Below are 16,744 nucleotides of genomic sequence, written 5' to 3'. Positions count from 1 at the left end.
ATTAATTCCAAATCATTGATTAAATCAGGAACAGCATAAATGACCGTCTCATAACTAAGTTATTGTTACTGAAACAATTATATAGAATTGTTGATTCATTCAGGAACAAAACAAGTGACTATAAATGAGTCATTGAATCGTTCACCTAATCAAATCATTGAAAAAAGCGGATTCCTTTAGGAACTAAACAAGTGACCATCTTTATAATTGAGTCATTGAATAACTCACTTAAATAATTAATTCAAAAACGTTGATTAATTCAGGAACAGCATAAATGGCTGAGTTATTGTCACTAAAACAATTATTTAGAATTGTTGATTCATTCAGGAATGAAACAAGTAACTGTCTTCATGAATAAGTCATTGAATCAATCACTTAAAGGTGCCCAAGAATGCTTTTTCACAAGATGTAATATAAGTCTAAGGTGTCTCCTGAATGTGTCTGTGAAGTTTCAGCTAAAAATACCCCATAGATTTTTTTAAATTAGTTTTTTTAACTGCCTATTTTGGGGCATCATTAACTATACACTGATTTTGGCAGCGCGCCACCCCTTTAATTCGCGTGCTCCCTGCCACACGAGCTCTCGACTATATTACAGTGCATTTACAAAGTTTACACAGCTAATATAACCCTCAAGTGGATCTTTACAAGATGTTCGTCATGCATGCTGTATGCATGCTTCGAATTATGTGAGTATAGTATTTATTTGGATGTTTACATTTGATTCTGAATTAGTCTGATAGTTGGCTAAAGCTAACATTACACACTGTTGGAGAGATTTATAAAGAATGAAGTTGTGTTTATGAATTATACAAACTGCAAGTGTTTAAAAATGAAAATAGCGATGGATCTTGTCTCCGTGAATACAGTAAGAAACGATGGTAACTTTAACCACATTTAACAGTACATTAGCAACATGCTAACGAAACATTTAGAAAGACAATTTACAAATATCACTAAAAATATCATGTTATCATGGATCACGTCAGTTATTATTGCTCCATCTGCCATTTTTCGCTGTTGTTCTTGCTTGCTTACCTTGTCTGTGCACAGATCCAGACCTTAATTCTGCCTTTCCTTGTCTAATGCGTCGAACATGGGCTGGCATATATGCAAATATTGGGGGCGTACATATTAATGATCCCGACTGTTACGTAACAGTCTGTGTTATGTTGAGATTCACGTGTTTTCCAGAAGTCTTTTAAACAAATGAGATTTACATAAGAAATCTTGTTATACTTGTTATACAACTATGCCGAGGTAAATTCAAATTTTGATTCTAGGGCACCTTTAAACAGTTCTATTGTGTTTTTGTTGGTGGAGCAAAATTACATAAAGCAATATTGTGTCTAAACTGTAAGTTACTCAGTATTAACTTCTTGTTTATTGAATTGTTGTATAAAAGCAATACCACATTTCTGATCCGAATGTGAATGTGCACATACAGAATGACATGAGCAATTTGTTAAATTAAATTACAAGACTAGAGCTGTTTTAGTATACAGTAACTGCACTAAGAGTGTGTAGTTAAGGTCTCCAAAGGGTGGTTATTTGTTATGGATGTCATGTTGTAAATGTACCCATAGATGAGACACTCTGTGCTTCTGGCCTCTGGGTGATGGATATTGTGAGTCGCCTTTGTTAATGGCGACAAGTCCTCAGCTAGATGAATCATGGCCCGCAGTGATAGTTTGCTTTTATAATTCCGGTCCACACAGCCACATAAGGTGGATGAGGCAATCATCATTCTCTGGAGGATTCAGTGTGACAGCCTCCAGAAAGCATATGCATACACAAACACACTGCATAATTTTGTTTGTGTGTGCGTGACTTTTAAATGAAGGCACCTATTTCAGTGACACATTTGCTGACTAGTCAGGCATAACCAGTGATTCACCAGCCATGATCTCTTTCAGATTGCCTCGCTGATGGGTAGACCATTGTTCGCTTTGACCTTGAATCCAAATCAGAATCACTGATGGTGAGAGACAACATTTTCACCAATAATCAAAAACAAATTAGACTTAAAAAAGGAGAGAAATTGAATAAAAAAAATCAACATTTTTTTGTTGCTGTTGCTCCTCATATAATTGCTCCAGTTATAGTTCACTCAAAACCGTATTACTTTCTTCATTCTGTGGTTAAAAAAAGTATTTTTTGTTGTTGTTGTTTCCATTAACAGCACAGTGTTGTTTTAGTATATCATTATATTTATTGATATTTTGACTTGGATTTTATTTTTATGTTTTTAGTTTTCATTTTTAATTTGTTTACATTTTTGTGTTTTTGTTATGTGCTTTTGTCATTTTTATTAGTTTATTTATTTATTTATTTATTTTAAATTTAACTTTTCGTTCACAATTCGTTCAGTTCGAATTGTGAACAGGATCCACCAATTCATTATTCACAGCTTAAAAGAATGATTCGTTCTTTCACTAGCTCAATTTCAAGTGAATAATTACTTTAAATCTGTCTTAAGACATGACTAATCAACATTTCAAAGATTTATTTGAATTATTTAAACATTTCTAGGCTTAGGCTATGTTCCCGTATGTATTTGTTCATAAGGTGAGTTGTCTGTAAGGTGTCTCAATAAGGCTGAGGAGATTGTCCAGCTCTGTAAATGCCATCAGTGAACATTCATGAAATAAACTTCAAAGGGGCCATGCTTCTTTGACACTGAAAGGGCAGGAAAGAAGAGAAGGGGACGCACTTAGTCTTTCAGCTTTGACTTTGTCCTTTGGCGTCTCTTTGAAGCTTTAGGTTGTGGTTCCTCATTATTAGATTGCATTCTACTTAAGATTCAAATCATTGAAGGTCACTTTCACTGCTGTGTTTACTAAACCCACTTTACTTCCGAAATGTGACATATTTCAATATTAAAACAGAATGTTCAGTAATATATGCCAGGACTATATTAAAAGATTAGTTCACTTCAAAATAAAAATTTCCTGATAATTTACTTACCCCCACGTCATCCAAGATGGTTATGTCTTTCTTTCTTCATTTAAAAATAAATTATGGTTTTTGCGTAAAACATTCCAGGATTTTTCTCCATATAGTGGACTTCAACGGCTACCAACAGGTTGAAGGTCCAAATTGCAGTTTCAATGTAGCTTCAAAGGGCTCTACATTATCCCAGACGAGGAATAAGGGTCTTATCTAGTGAAACGATCTGTCATTTTCTAATAAAATTACAAATTATATACTTTTTAACCACAAATGCTCATTTTGCACTAGCTCTGCAATGCACCACACTTTACGTAATCACGTTGGAAAGGTAACGCGTGACTTAGGCGGAAGTACCAACCAAGTGTGTACTATGTGAACGTGCAAAGACTAAGTCAAACGGCCTTTACAAAAAAAGGTTAAAAAAAAAACGATGTCGGACGATTTTGAAGTTGAGATGGAGTTTTTCACCCTACTGCGGAACTTCCATCTATACATCACGTGTGACCGTTCTAACGTGATTATGTAATGCGTGGCACATCGCAAAGCAGTGCAAGATGAGCATTTGTGGTTAAAGTATATAATTTTTAGAAAATGGCCGATCGTTTCACTATAGATAAGACCCTTATTGCTTGGATGGGATCATGTAGAGCCCTTTGAAGCTGCATTGAAACTTCAGTTTGGACCTTCAACCCATTGGTAGCCAATGAAGTCCACTATATGGAGAAAAATCAGGGAAAGTTTTCCTCAAAAACCAAAATTTATATTCAACTGAAGAAAAAAAAAAACATCTTAGATGACATGGAGGTGAGTTAATTATCAGGAAATTTTACAAACCCGATTCCAAAAAAGTTGGGACACTGTACAAATTGTGAATAAATTCAGAATGCAATGATGTGGAAGTTTCAAATTTCAATTCTTTATTCAGAATACAATATAGATGACAAATTAGTTGATTTTAAATTTCATGGCATCAACACATCTCAAAAAAGTTGGGACAAGGCCATGTTTACCACTGTGTGGCACCCCCTCTTCTTTTTATAACAGTTTGCAAACGTCTAGGGACTGAGGAGACAAGTTGCTCAAGTTTAGGAATAGGAATGTTGTCCCATTCTTTTCTAATACAGGCTTCTAGTTGCTCAACTGTCTTAGGTCTTCTTTGTCGCATCTTCCTCTTTATGATGCGCCAAATGTTTTCAATGGGTGAAAGATCTGGACTGCAGGCTGGCCATTTCAGTACCCGGATCCTTCTTCTACGCAGCCGTGATGTTGTAATTGATGCAGTATGTGGTCTGGCATTGTCATGTTGGAAAATGCAAGGTCTTCCCTGAAAGAGACAACGTCTGGATGGGAGCATATGTTGTTCTAGTACTTGGATATACCTTTTAGCATTGATGGTGCCTTTCCAGATGTGTAAGCTGCCTATACCACACGCACTCATGCAACCCATACCATCAGAGATGCAGGCTTCTGAACTGAGCGCTGATAACAACTTGGGTTGTCCTTGTCCTCTTTAGTCCGGATGACATGGCATCCCAATTTTCCCAGCTGTTCTTCAAATTTTGATTCATCTGACCACAGAACAGTTTTCCACTTTGCCACAGTCCATTTTAAATGAGCCTTCGCCCAGAGAAAATGCCTACGCTTCTGGATCATGTTTAGATATGGCTTCTTTTTTGACATAAAGAGTTTTAGCCGGCAACGGCGAATGGCACGGTGGATTGTGTTCATCGACAATGTTTTCTGGAAGTATTCCTGAGCCCATGTTGTGATTTCCATTACAGTAGCATTCCTGTATGTGATGCAGTGCCATCTAAGGGCCCAAAAAACACAGGCATCCAGTATGGTTTTCCGGCCTTGACCCTTACGCACAGAGATTGTTCCAGATTCTCTGAATCTTTGGATGATATTATGCACTGTAGATGGTGATAACTTCAAACTTTTTGCAATTTTTCTCTGAGAAACTCCTTTCTGAGATTGCTCCACTATTTTTCGCCGCAGCATTGGGGGAATTGGTGATCCTCTGCCCATCTTGACTTCTGAGAGACACTGCCACTCTGAGAGGCTCTTTTTAAATCCAATCATGATGCCAATTGTCCTAATAAGTTGCAAATTGCTCCTCCAGCTGTTCCTTATATGTACATTTAACTTTTCCGGCCTCTTATTGCTACCTGTCCCAACTTTTTTGGAATGTGTAGCTGTCATGAAATCCAAAATGTGCCAATATTTGGCATGACATTTCAAAATGTCTCACTTTCAACATTTGATATGTTATCTATATTCTATTGTGAATAAAATATAAGTTTAGGAGATTTGTAAATTATTGCATTCCTTTTTTATTCACAATTTGTACAGTGTCCCAACTTTTTTGGAATCAGGTTTGTAATTCTGAAGTGAACTAATCCTTTAAATCTGTCAAATATTTATTGAAACGTTAAACATGGTATTGAAAATGGCTGGTGAACTGTCTTCTCCCTTAAGTAACTTGCAGTGGGGAAAAAGATTGATCTTCAGTGTTCATTTTGCAATCACTTACCTTTAAAGATTCCCTCTTTCAATATTATGCAAAACTATACAGCAAGAAATATAAAAGTTAAGTTTTATGCCTCAATATCGCACTTGGCTGAGTGGATGGGCTCGCAGGGCATCTCTGCGGCATCATATTCGACGGGGGCGTGATCCGTTCCTCATAATTACACCTCCCACTCCAGCATCTGCTGAAGGGAGGTGAGAGAGGGAGTTCCTCCGAGTCATTCTTCATGATTAATGCAGGTGTGCCTGTGAGGCCTTTTGGGAACGACCGGAGAATAATTACTGCAAAGTATAAAGACGTGAGAATGCCTCCGCTCTCTCCCCTCTTCTGACACCCTCCAAACTACACCAGCCGCCAAAGAGCAATTAGACTAGCGAAGGCCATGTAGAGGATCTATCATTTGGGCTGCCTGTTTCTCTGTAGCAAGAGAAGATGGGAGTAAAGGGGAATTTGTGGATCTATAATTGGAGCAATTTCAAAGCTGAATCACACCCAAAAGGCTTGGGTTGAAAAAAATGGCAGCCTCTGTTGTATCCTGGTAAAAAAGAATGTGCCTCCTTCCAGGAGTATGAGGTGTCTGACTTGCCTGAATATGTGGGCCAACTTGCCATTTATCAGCATGTGTTTTGGAGCCTGTTGTGTGTCAATTATTATAGCGTCAACTAGATTTTAAAATTTCTGAAGACATTGTGAGTGGTACTTGGCAGTGTAAAACCATATTTGAGGCCAGTTGCCAAGGTTTGTTTTTTTTTTTGTTTTTTTTCTCATTTTACTTTTCACTCTTTAACTGTTGTTCAACTATTGTTGTGTTTTTTTTTTTTTGGGGGGGGGGGTTATAGTTTTAGTCTATTTCAGTTTCAGTATTCTTGTGCTGCTGAAGTTAGTGCATTCAGTGATATCATTTAAATAGCATTGAATTGCTTTTATTATTAATGTATTCATTAAAGTCCACCTGTAGTCAATAATTTTATCCCTTACAAACAAATCTTGTGTGCCAAAATGTCATATTTAAACTTTTTTTTCCTGTGAAAAAAATTTCTCCTCCACACCCTTGCTTCATTTAGTATAAGCATAAATATGCAAATTAGCACCGCCTCCACTCACTCACACCAGCTCAGAGATCCACTCGGTCGACTTTACTGTAGTAAACCCTGCACAATGGCAAGTGGAAATACTGGTTTAATTCAGTCATATATGTTTGAACCAGAAACGGTTTCAGAAGAAGTGGAAGAGTGAATTATACAGGCTCATCTACAAGTCGAAGTATCAGAATGGTAATGGGTTTTATGTATCACTCTTTACAACGTCGAACACATAATGGTAATTAATATGATTAGCCTTTTGCACAATATGATTACAATATGAAACATATTCTTATCTCTCCTTGGTCCAGAGCCATTGGCCAACTGTTTCTTAGTATTTTGACAGAACAGTCATATTTTTTGCTGATGCCATATGTTGTCTTCTGCAGAAAGGTCACCGGCTGTAAAGCTCAGCAGTGAGAATGAGTGGTATGCAGAGGTCTTTCCACTCCTCTGGCCTACAGCTGTGCTCCTCACACACCCAATAGCTCCAGAGGTGATTCACAGGTCACATTTTAGCTGAGGCAAACTATTACTATTTGAGGAGCAAGTGGAAAAAATGTTTGTTTGCGATCAAACAATAATCCAGACCCCCTGCAGCACCATTCCAGACCCCCTGTTGAACATCTAATATGTTATTTTTCATAGAAAATAATGATATAACATAATTATTTACTTTTTATTAGGACAACACAATCATTTTTTTCAGAGATGAAACCTTTGGTGTGCTCTTTGAATTACAAAGATTTGAATTCTGTCCTGGCTGCTTTTCCTCTCTTATTTGGGCTTCTCGTCTTCCTTGTGCAGCTCCAAGTCAGTGACATTTCACCTTAAAGCAGCAAAAGCCAAAATAGAAACTGGCTCAGGCAGAATGTACAATGTTAACACTAACTCCCAGGGTGGACAGTGGTCACGCTGGAATCAAATCCTTTCTCATTCTTGCTGAGAGAGTTGTTCCCTTTTGCACGGATCGGTGCTGAATAACAACAGCAGCTCGGCTGCATAACGGCTGCCACATCATTCCTGCCTCATACATACCGGTACAATCAAGTGAAGGCTAGCTTCAAGTGAATGGTGCTTGGCAGAGCTTGAAAGACATGTTTCAGACCATCTGGACAGGTGATGAAATGTGTGGTTCTGTTCATGAGCAGTTGAACATGCCAGTCTTCTGATCATGGTTTTTATCAATTTTTCATAGAAGGCTTGAGAGCGATTTTATATTAATTTGCATCTTACTTTCAAACAGTGTTCTTTAAAAGTACAATAGTGTTACTTATTATAAAAATTTAAAAAGTATTATGTTCTATTGTTACTTTTTTATGGAAATTAAAGCGTTAGAGTTGGCATGAAACAAGTTGCAACAGTCTTTTCTTTCCTATTGTGACGTATATCCGAGTGAAACAGCTTCTCAAACAAGAAAACATGTAGAGCAGGACTTTGTCCATCAGGAATGTGGTTTGCTTTTGCTGTGATCTCATATGCGTGGCAGGTTGTCCCGCCCTCGTACCAGCAAACATTTATGAGAGAAGAGATTTATTCTGCAATAAGAGATAATAAATACAGTAATATTCCATAAAAAAGATGAGAATTGCCCATTTTGATTCATTGAATCGATCATGTGACTTTTTTCCTCACCATATGATTTGAGACTCCTCCAGAGTCCTGTCCTCCAGAGTTGAAGTGTGGCTTGCAGGGTATTTGTACATTGGAAGTGTGTGATTTATTTATTTTCGAAGTAAATGAAAAATGGCACTCATTTTATGTATTTATTTATTTTGTGCAAAAAATGTCATAGTAAGTTGAAAAATAACTGTTGGTAAAGAATTGTAACTAATTTACCTGGTTGCCTTAAAATTTTGAGTTCATTGAAATTAAAAATTTGAGTTAATACAATGAAGGTGATTGGTTTAATCAACAGAAACTCAAAATATTATGTTATCTGAACCACATTAATTATTGACGTTGATTTGACAGATGAAAAAAATGGTGTGATAACAAATACTTTTTACAGTGTGTGCACCTTAAATACAATATGTTTCAATTTTTCCAAGAATAAAAAGGGATTTTCAATTGTATTTGTCAATAAATAAATTTTTATATATATAAAATTAGCCTTATATTTATTAATATTATGATGTAAATTTAACATGTAATATGTTACAAAAAGTAATTGATCCTAACTGTGCTCTCAAATATTTACTGTAACTTACAACAACAACAACAACAAAAAGCTTTTAGGGATTAATTTTAGGGAAAATCTGTGCCTGATTGCCTTCTTTAAACCAGCTCTCCTATATAAAATTTGAATGAGGGGTGTACTTGGAAAGAGTAGATTTGCTCTTGATAAGAAGGCTTTCCTTTTGATAATTCACAAGGCCATTATAGAGTAGCACAGTCAGTGTAGCTGTGTGCAGGAGAGGTGTGTGTTTGTTTTTTTGTTTGTGTGTGTTTGAGAGAGAGTTTGTGTGATGGCAAGTGATATTCAACAGCTGCTGCCATAGTGCTTCATCCAATAAAATTAAGAAAGCAGCACACACACAGACATAAGTTAACAACTTAAGCTTTAAAACAGTGCGTAGACTTCCTCTTGCTCACATTCTCAGTAATTGTGATGTGTGTGTGGGTCGTTTATGTATGTGAATGTGTGTGGATGTTGTTCTGTTTCTAACTGCTGAGATTTCCTAAAGAACCAATTAAATTTTCCTTGGTTTTGCCAAGAAGGCAATGATTCATCCAAGATAATTTGATCAGTTAAGTTAATAATTTGTTTGTTTATGTGAATAAATACTAGGTCTCACTGACTAATAATTCTGTACAAATGTTCTTATGTGGTCAAATTCAATTTTGTAACAACAGGTGTTTATAACAGGTGTTTTGTTTATAATATGTTATAATTTGTTTGTTTTTGTTAAATTGTTTACATAAGTTATTATAAATTATATATAAATTATATATATATATAATACATAACATATTCCTTGCTTTTATGTCTACCAGGTGTGTTTTCATTAGTCTATTTTATAACTTATTGATGAATCATGATTTCTTTAAGTAAGTCCCTAAATGTAATCCTTTGCATTAGTGCCTTTTCAGGCACTTTTAGGCACTTTAAACTGTCTGAGTTTAAATGTGCAAGAACTACATATTTTCTGGCTTTTTTCTTCTTGTTGAAATCAGTCTAAATGGTAGCTTTTGTCAGTTTAAGGTTTAATACAAATATTGTGACATTTTGACAAGTTTCCTTACCATGAGCAATATCTCCTGTAACCCCTGCATCTTTTCCCTGGGTGAGAAAGGGAGAAGGTTGTTATCCTGTAGCTTCATTTCCTCCTGTAATGAATGTCTACCTATCAGATGTGCCACTGTATGTGTCTCTTTGTGCATGAGGTGATGTATGAGGCCTCTTGTTTTATGTCAAAGACAGTTTAAAAGCTTTAATTGATGCAAAGCCACGATCTTGAGATAGACTTTGCAAAAGAAAATTCCAATACACTTAACCGCATGTCTTTACTGCCCCCTGTAGGTGACCTGGTGTCTCGTGCCATGCATCAACTTCAGCCTCTGCACATCAAGAACCCCAGCAATGGAACGCCCGTACACGAGAACCGCACCGGCACCGTGCACTGGGAACCGGAAGCCCTCTATACGCTCTGCTACTTCATGCACTGTCCTCAGATGGAGTGGGAAAACCCTAATGTTGAACCCTCAAAGATTACCCTGCATACTGAAAGGTATTCAGTGTTTTGTGCATTTGATGTTTTGTTTTATATGTTGTGGAGCACTTTGGTCAGCATTTATGCTGTTTTAAAGGGCTATATAAATAAACTTGACCTTGACCTTGACCTTGAACCATGTATGTCCCGATAATAGGGCTAATTAATGCAGCACAGATACATAAATCCCAATCTAATATTTTATATGTGGTGTTTGCTAATGCAAGCATCAATGCTATAATTACTGGTGATATCAAAGTTGATTAATTGACTGTTATTTTGGTCATAAACAAGCCTGCTTGACTATTCGGCCAACAGCTTTGTAAAGACGTAAGGCACGTATACACATATACATCCTCTCTTTATATCAGTAATGGCCAGTGAAAACTGCATTGGTAACTAAAAATTTCCCTAGTAATATATTCTGTTGCATCCTGACCAATATGTACAGCAGAAATGAACAATGTCTCTGATTTTTTGACTGGCAGATGATAAAACAGCTGAAAAATCCCATGGATTTTCCTTAAGTAGGGACCTGTGCCTTATCTAGGAACCAGAGTATCATATAGGCTTTTGCAGCCACCCAAAGACAGCCTAGCAACTGCATAAAACACCTCTGCAGTGTTATACAGCATCGAGTGACCTGGTACATGATGGTGGCGACATTTTCTTCAGATGACCTCTAGTACACTCCAATATGTCTTTGTTCTGTTTGTCAATTTATGCCCTAGGGTAAATTTCAATCACCATGGGGTAACTTCGAACTGCATTGACAATGTCATGGCACAGGGAAGGCAAGGAGAATGTTATTTAGACTTAATCTTGAATTCCCAGATGCAATGTTTAAGCACAATGAAGATACAGTAAAACCCTTGACTTCGGTTGGAGGAGAGCCTTAATGGATTGTTATGGAGTTGTGTTCAGCATCCGCTGCACATTGATAAATTCATCAGGACATCTCTTCCCTGACTGCCCCACATCACTCAGATGTGATAAAAAGCCCCCTTCCAAGGACCCTGTGTGACATCCATGCAATGCTCGAAAGAATCAGCAAGCTGTCTGCTTCCCCAGAGAGGGTCTGCTCTATTTTATTCATTTCTTTCCTGGCTTCTCACAGAAGAATGAGAGGGTGGAGGAAGAAAGAGAGAGTGAAAGATAAGAGAATGACAGGAAAAATAAAATAGATTGTAGGTTAGGACAGGAATAATGAATAGAGATGGAGAAAGAAAACAAGAGATCAGAGCGAAGAGCGTCTGGAGATGTTCAGGGTTGTGGCTTAAGATTGCAGACTTCAGTCGAGTGGATTTTTGTTGATGTGCTCAGTGAAATTTCATCAACCTTTCAACATTCCTACTGTAGAAGAAAAACACACCAATACATAGTAGAAGAAAAACACACCAATACATATATCCACACTGTAATTATCACCCTGTTCTGGCCCACATACTGTTCTGCATAATTTACAACAGAAATACACTGAAAGATCTGGGAAATATATTTTCTGGAAACATCTAGATCTTAAAGACAGTTGCTTGAAATTTGAAACGAGGAATCGTTCTCAGCATAAAGCTCTGGTGTCATTTGTAGAGGGAAGTAAGGTTATGATTAGGTGTTTACACTGTGAAACCTGATAAGTAACAGTAACTCGAACCATTTGCCTTGAACCATTTAAGTTTTAAAACCAATAAGTATGAGTACTGTAAACTCATATACATTAAGTTAAATTCACTAATAGTGTTGGTTTACTCAATCATTAGAGTAAACTAAGTCTTAACAACTAATGGTTTGAGGAAACTGATTGCCTTAAATGTTTTAAGTTCATCAAACTCAAAGTAATAGTTACATGAGACTAAGCAAAAACTAACATTGGTACAAAGCAACACTATAAAACTCAATAAGTTCAGAATACTCAAAACATTTAAGTAAACTAACTCATTTTTTTAAGTTACTAGAACTTAAAATGTTTGTGACAAGTGGCCAGAAATCTGCTGCAACTCAATCAGTAAGTTCAGCTTACTACAATCAAATTTTGAGTTCATGCATCTTTTTTTCTATTAAGTACAATAAACTTTTATTATTATTTGAGTGAAATGAACTCATTTAATTTAATTTCACTGTTCAATTTTAAAGTGCTATGTGTAGGAGCAAAATTTGATCATTTTGAGATTATCTATCTCTGTTTTTAATATTTTTAATTTTATTTTAGTTAATTTGTAAATATATATATATATATATATATATATATATATATATATATATATATATATATATATATATATATATATATATATATATATATTATTTTTTTATTTATTTATTTATTTATTTTTTTCATGGGGTCTTTTTCATTTCTCCTTAGATCAAAGTACCAAGTTTCCATAAATCAATGGTATATATCTATGCAAAATATTTATGAAGACATTGACATTTTTCAGGGGTGACCATTTTAATAGGGAAACTCCCTTCCTCTGGTCAATGCAAAGTTGTCGAAATCCATAGTGCAACAAAAAAATTTCCAGCCAGATGTGGCTCCACTTTTAAACTCCAGACTGGAATGAGAACCACGTCCTTTTCCTACAAACATTTCTTCGAAGGGAGGGGAGCGGAGAAGCACATTATTCAGGCAGAAGAGAAACAGAGAAGGGTTTGCGGTTTGTTTTGGCAAAACTCAGATTCCTGGCAGGCTTTCTTGCGGTGGGTAGGTGTCCATGGAGGAAGAGTGTGGATTGTGCATAGCTAGCTGTTAGACGCAGGTCACAGGAAGCACAATTAGATGAAGATAGAGGGTTCAAGATGAAGCTTGATGGTTTTGTTTCCAATATTTCTTGTGTCAAATGCCTCCTTTTTTATTTACGTCAATTTTGGGGGGAAATTATGATAACATGCTTTGTTCCTCACACTGCAAGCTTTTTAGCACAGAGGGGTGTGTGCAACAACTTTGACACAAAGACAAACAGACAATGTTGTTGTGTAGGCAGACAAAAATGGTGAAGTCATTGTTTTTTCAAACTTGAAAGCCATAAACTAAGGCCATTTCAACAAACTCTGTGTGTTTCTCATAGTCATATAATATAGCTGTCAGCATTATTTCATATTGGTCCACAACAACCTGACAAGACTCTAAACTCATTAAACAGCAGTGAATAATCTGAATATGCTCATCAGAAATGCTTGAAGCAAAATGATCATTGTGACTCACTGCAGTTGAGTCAACTTCCTCATGTTCTTCAAACTTTCCCCTGTAAAGAATAGTTTTGAATCCATATGTAAAAGCGAAAGTGAAATGCACATTTGCAGCCGTTTAATTATATTTTTTGCATTCATATTCATCTGTTGGAATGAGAGTGTTTTCTTGGTAATGAGCAGCTTGAGTCTCCAATTTTCTTTTTCTGACTGAAAACTTGTCAGAATGGCAACAGGTCTTTCATATTCCGCAACACTAATTAGATGCAGCTTAGTGCTGGTAATTAGTAGCAACTGTAATCCCACCAGAGAGCTTATGATTACTTCTCTAAAGTATCCTGAAGCTGCACACAAACAGATGTGTCCATTAAAATTGGAAATTACAAAGGTGATTAGAAGAAACAAACGTACGCTGACAGTCAGACGTTTGGACGCACTGGACTGAATTTGTTTCTTATTATCTTAAAAACCATTTGATATGAAGATGTAGTTCTTAAATGCTAGAAATGAAGTTTGTAGACAAAATAAATTATGAAAACCGCTTTTCTTATATCAAACATATCTTTCTTCTGCCCCTGCAGGCCGTTCCTGGTACTGCCTCCTCTGATGGAATGGATCCGGGTGGCCGTGGCCCACACAGAACACCGCCGAAGCTTCTCTGTGGACAGCGACGATGTACGACAGGCAGCCCGACTGCTGTTACCTGGGGTGGATTGTGAGCCGCGGCAGCTGAAGTATGTTTGGAAGGCAACGTCACTTCCATACATGCACAAAAAACAAGATCGGCAAACACGCTATGCACGTACCTTAATTAACAATTAGTCATTCATTGAAGGACACACACACACCATGTACTCATACTGCATCCCTTATGAATTGCTCAAAGTATTGTTAACTTCTTGTGTGGCTTTAGTTTCCTAGTGACAGGCTCTGAAGTGCTATGTAAATGGCTTTTTACATGGACATAGTTATTTTCAGGAGCACACTATTACCTTAACAGATGCCGGTTATCCTGGCAAACAAGCATTTCATGTCAGGGCTTCTTTTTCCATGGCAACAAGTGAAAGCTGGCTAAATTAATAACCATCTGTGTGTGTGTGTTGTTGTTGTTGTCTTTTTTACTGTGTAGTTACTTTTTACTAGTAATAGTTTCTGTTAAGGAAATGATGTTACATATGAAAGAAATATGAATATGGAAATATGGCAGAATATGAAAGACCTGTTGTAAATGTATTAAGAAGTAAATAAACAAACACTGACCTTTTATTCAACAGAGCAGATGACTGCTTCTGTACCACAAGGAAACTGGATGCTGCATCCACAGAAGCAAAATTCCTGCAGGACCTGGGTTTCCGGATGCTCAACTGTGGACGGACTGACCTGGTCAAGCAAGCAGTCAACCTGCTCGGTCCAGATGGCATTAACAGTATGAGTGAACAGGTGGGCACTGGTGTATTCACACATACCCACACACATTTCTGAATATATTTCAATACGGTATTACTGTAGAAAGGTAGCAAATTGCTGTCTTATTCATTTTAGTACTATGTTAGGTTTGAACTTTATTTTTAACAGTTTTGAAAAGAGCATGTAAACGTGCAAATTGCTGTATAGGCACATAGAGTTTTGGTGGTGGTTGTGTCTAAGTGAGAAAAGTAAATTGAAAGTAGTAGTCATTGAATGCATTCTGTGCCGATGCAATGATAAATGATCCACAGTTTAGTCCTCATAGCCTCCTGAGACCCCCAAATGTTTTTTTTTTTTTAAATTTAGTATATTTTTCACGTCATTGTTTAGAGCATAAGAAACAAATGAAAAAATAACATTTTAAAAAAAAAAATTTTTATTCATATGTTATGCTATGTCCTGTAGTGGACACCGGGACTCTGTTTAAAAAATAAAATGACATGAAATGACATGTATAGGCAAAAACAAAGGGATTTTTTTTAATCACCAATCAATTTTTAGGCTTCAGGATTGTTTTTAACCAAACTTTGTATAAAGATGATTCTCAACTATGTTATGAAACATATAATGGAATTAATTGATATACCATTTTACTTTATGCAGTATGAGGGTAAAATGGCCATACATGGGTTTTCCCATTCAATACAATGTATCTATACACTGTATCTAATTTGCATATTAATGTGTTCTTGGAGCAACATGCAATGAAAAAAGAAGTGTAATAATGGGAGCAATAATTGGCAACATTTTCATAATAATATCTAATAATTATTAGGAATATTGATATATAATTTCTTTCCCTATTCACTTGTTGTGTCTCCTGAAATGCCTGATAAACATGATTTAAGTCCCGGTGTCCTCTACAGTGGACATGTATGAAATCAATGTTCTGTTTCATAACAGAAAGTCATATTTTGATTTGAAACCCCATAACATTTTCCTGAGATGTTGATTTATAATAAACAATTTGAAAATTAATCCAATTTAAATAATCACAAAATATTATCATTTCCATAAGAGTGCTAATTTTCATTTTTTAGTCATATTTAAAGACCAAGAAGTTGTTGTAATGGGGAAACCTCTAAAAATCTGGTATCTCTGCAAAGCCCTGAATGTGCTCTTTACAGGACATCCAGACTTAAAACTGTGACATGTATGATGTCAGAGAAAACCACTAAAATGTCATGTCTACTACAGAGGACAGAAGTCTCTTCCTGGGCCAGGAGGATAGACTGCTGTTGTGCTAACTCTGTGAAGAGTTTTAAGAAAGTGACCTAAACATTAAGAAATGTTTCCTAGCGATTGTAAAAAACTGTAAAGGGGTACTTAGAGAAAATAGAAAACAGAGAAAAAAAATGTGTCTTTTCTTTTGCCAAATAGGTAGAAAAAGTTGGCATTCAAGGCCACTCCCACCAGTCTGGTGTGTGAATACGCTTACCAGAGTCAAATACCGCCTTGCTTTAGTAGGAAATACTTCTTAGCAAACATTTAGTCATAATGGTGTCGACTTGTATTGTTTCCGGGTGCAAGAATTCGAAGAGTAAACATTTAGCTTACTTTCAGTTTCCAGTGAAGGATCCAGCGTGTTGTAGGTAGTGGCTAAAGGTTGCAAAGATTTGTAAATATGAAGCTGTCAAAAGTCCATCAGATGATGCATTTTGCTGACAAATAAATGTCCAGGTAACATGGCGACTGAGTAAACACTGTTAATTTGTTACAACATAAAAGTGGGTTGAAAATCTGCTAAATTTTGATATTTAACATTTCGACTTTTTTTTCTGGGGGGAATAATGTGCACTGTTGAATTGTGCAAAATA

General features: G+C 36.3%; 1 protein-coding gene across 2 annotated transcripts in view; it reads left to right on the top strand.

The window, feature by feature from the left end:
- Nucleotides 1-16,744, top strand: part of btbd11a (BTB (POZ) domain containing 11a) — a 148,085-nt gene that overhangs the window by 104,767 nt on the left and 26,574 nt on the right. For both annotated transcript variants that reach the window (XM_067390962.1, XM_067390961.1), the window contains exons 3-5: nucleotides 10,088-10,295; nucleotides 14,042-14,194; nucleotides 14,735-14,900. In XM_067390962.1, the coding sequence (XP_067247063.1) occupies nucleotides 10,088-10,295; nucleotides 14,042-14,194; nucleotides 14,735-14,900 (527 nt within the window). The remainder of the gene's footprint in view (nucleotides 1-10,087; nucleotides 10,296-14,041; nucleotides 14,195-14,734; nucleotides 14,901-16,744) is intronic.

Source organism: Chanodichthys erythropterus, chromosome 8 (genome assembly GCF_024489055.1).
Source record: "Chanodichthys erythropterus isolate Z2021 chromosome 8, ASM2448905v1, whole genome shotgun sequence".
Classification (NCBI taxonomy): Eukaryota; Metazoa; Chordata; class Actinopteri; order Cypriniformes; family Xenocyprididae; genus Chanodichthys; species Chanodichthys erythropterus.
Note: the sequence above shows the minus strand (reverse complement) of the source record. Positions and strands in the feature narration are given on the sequence as shown.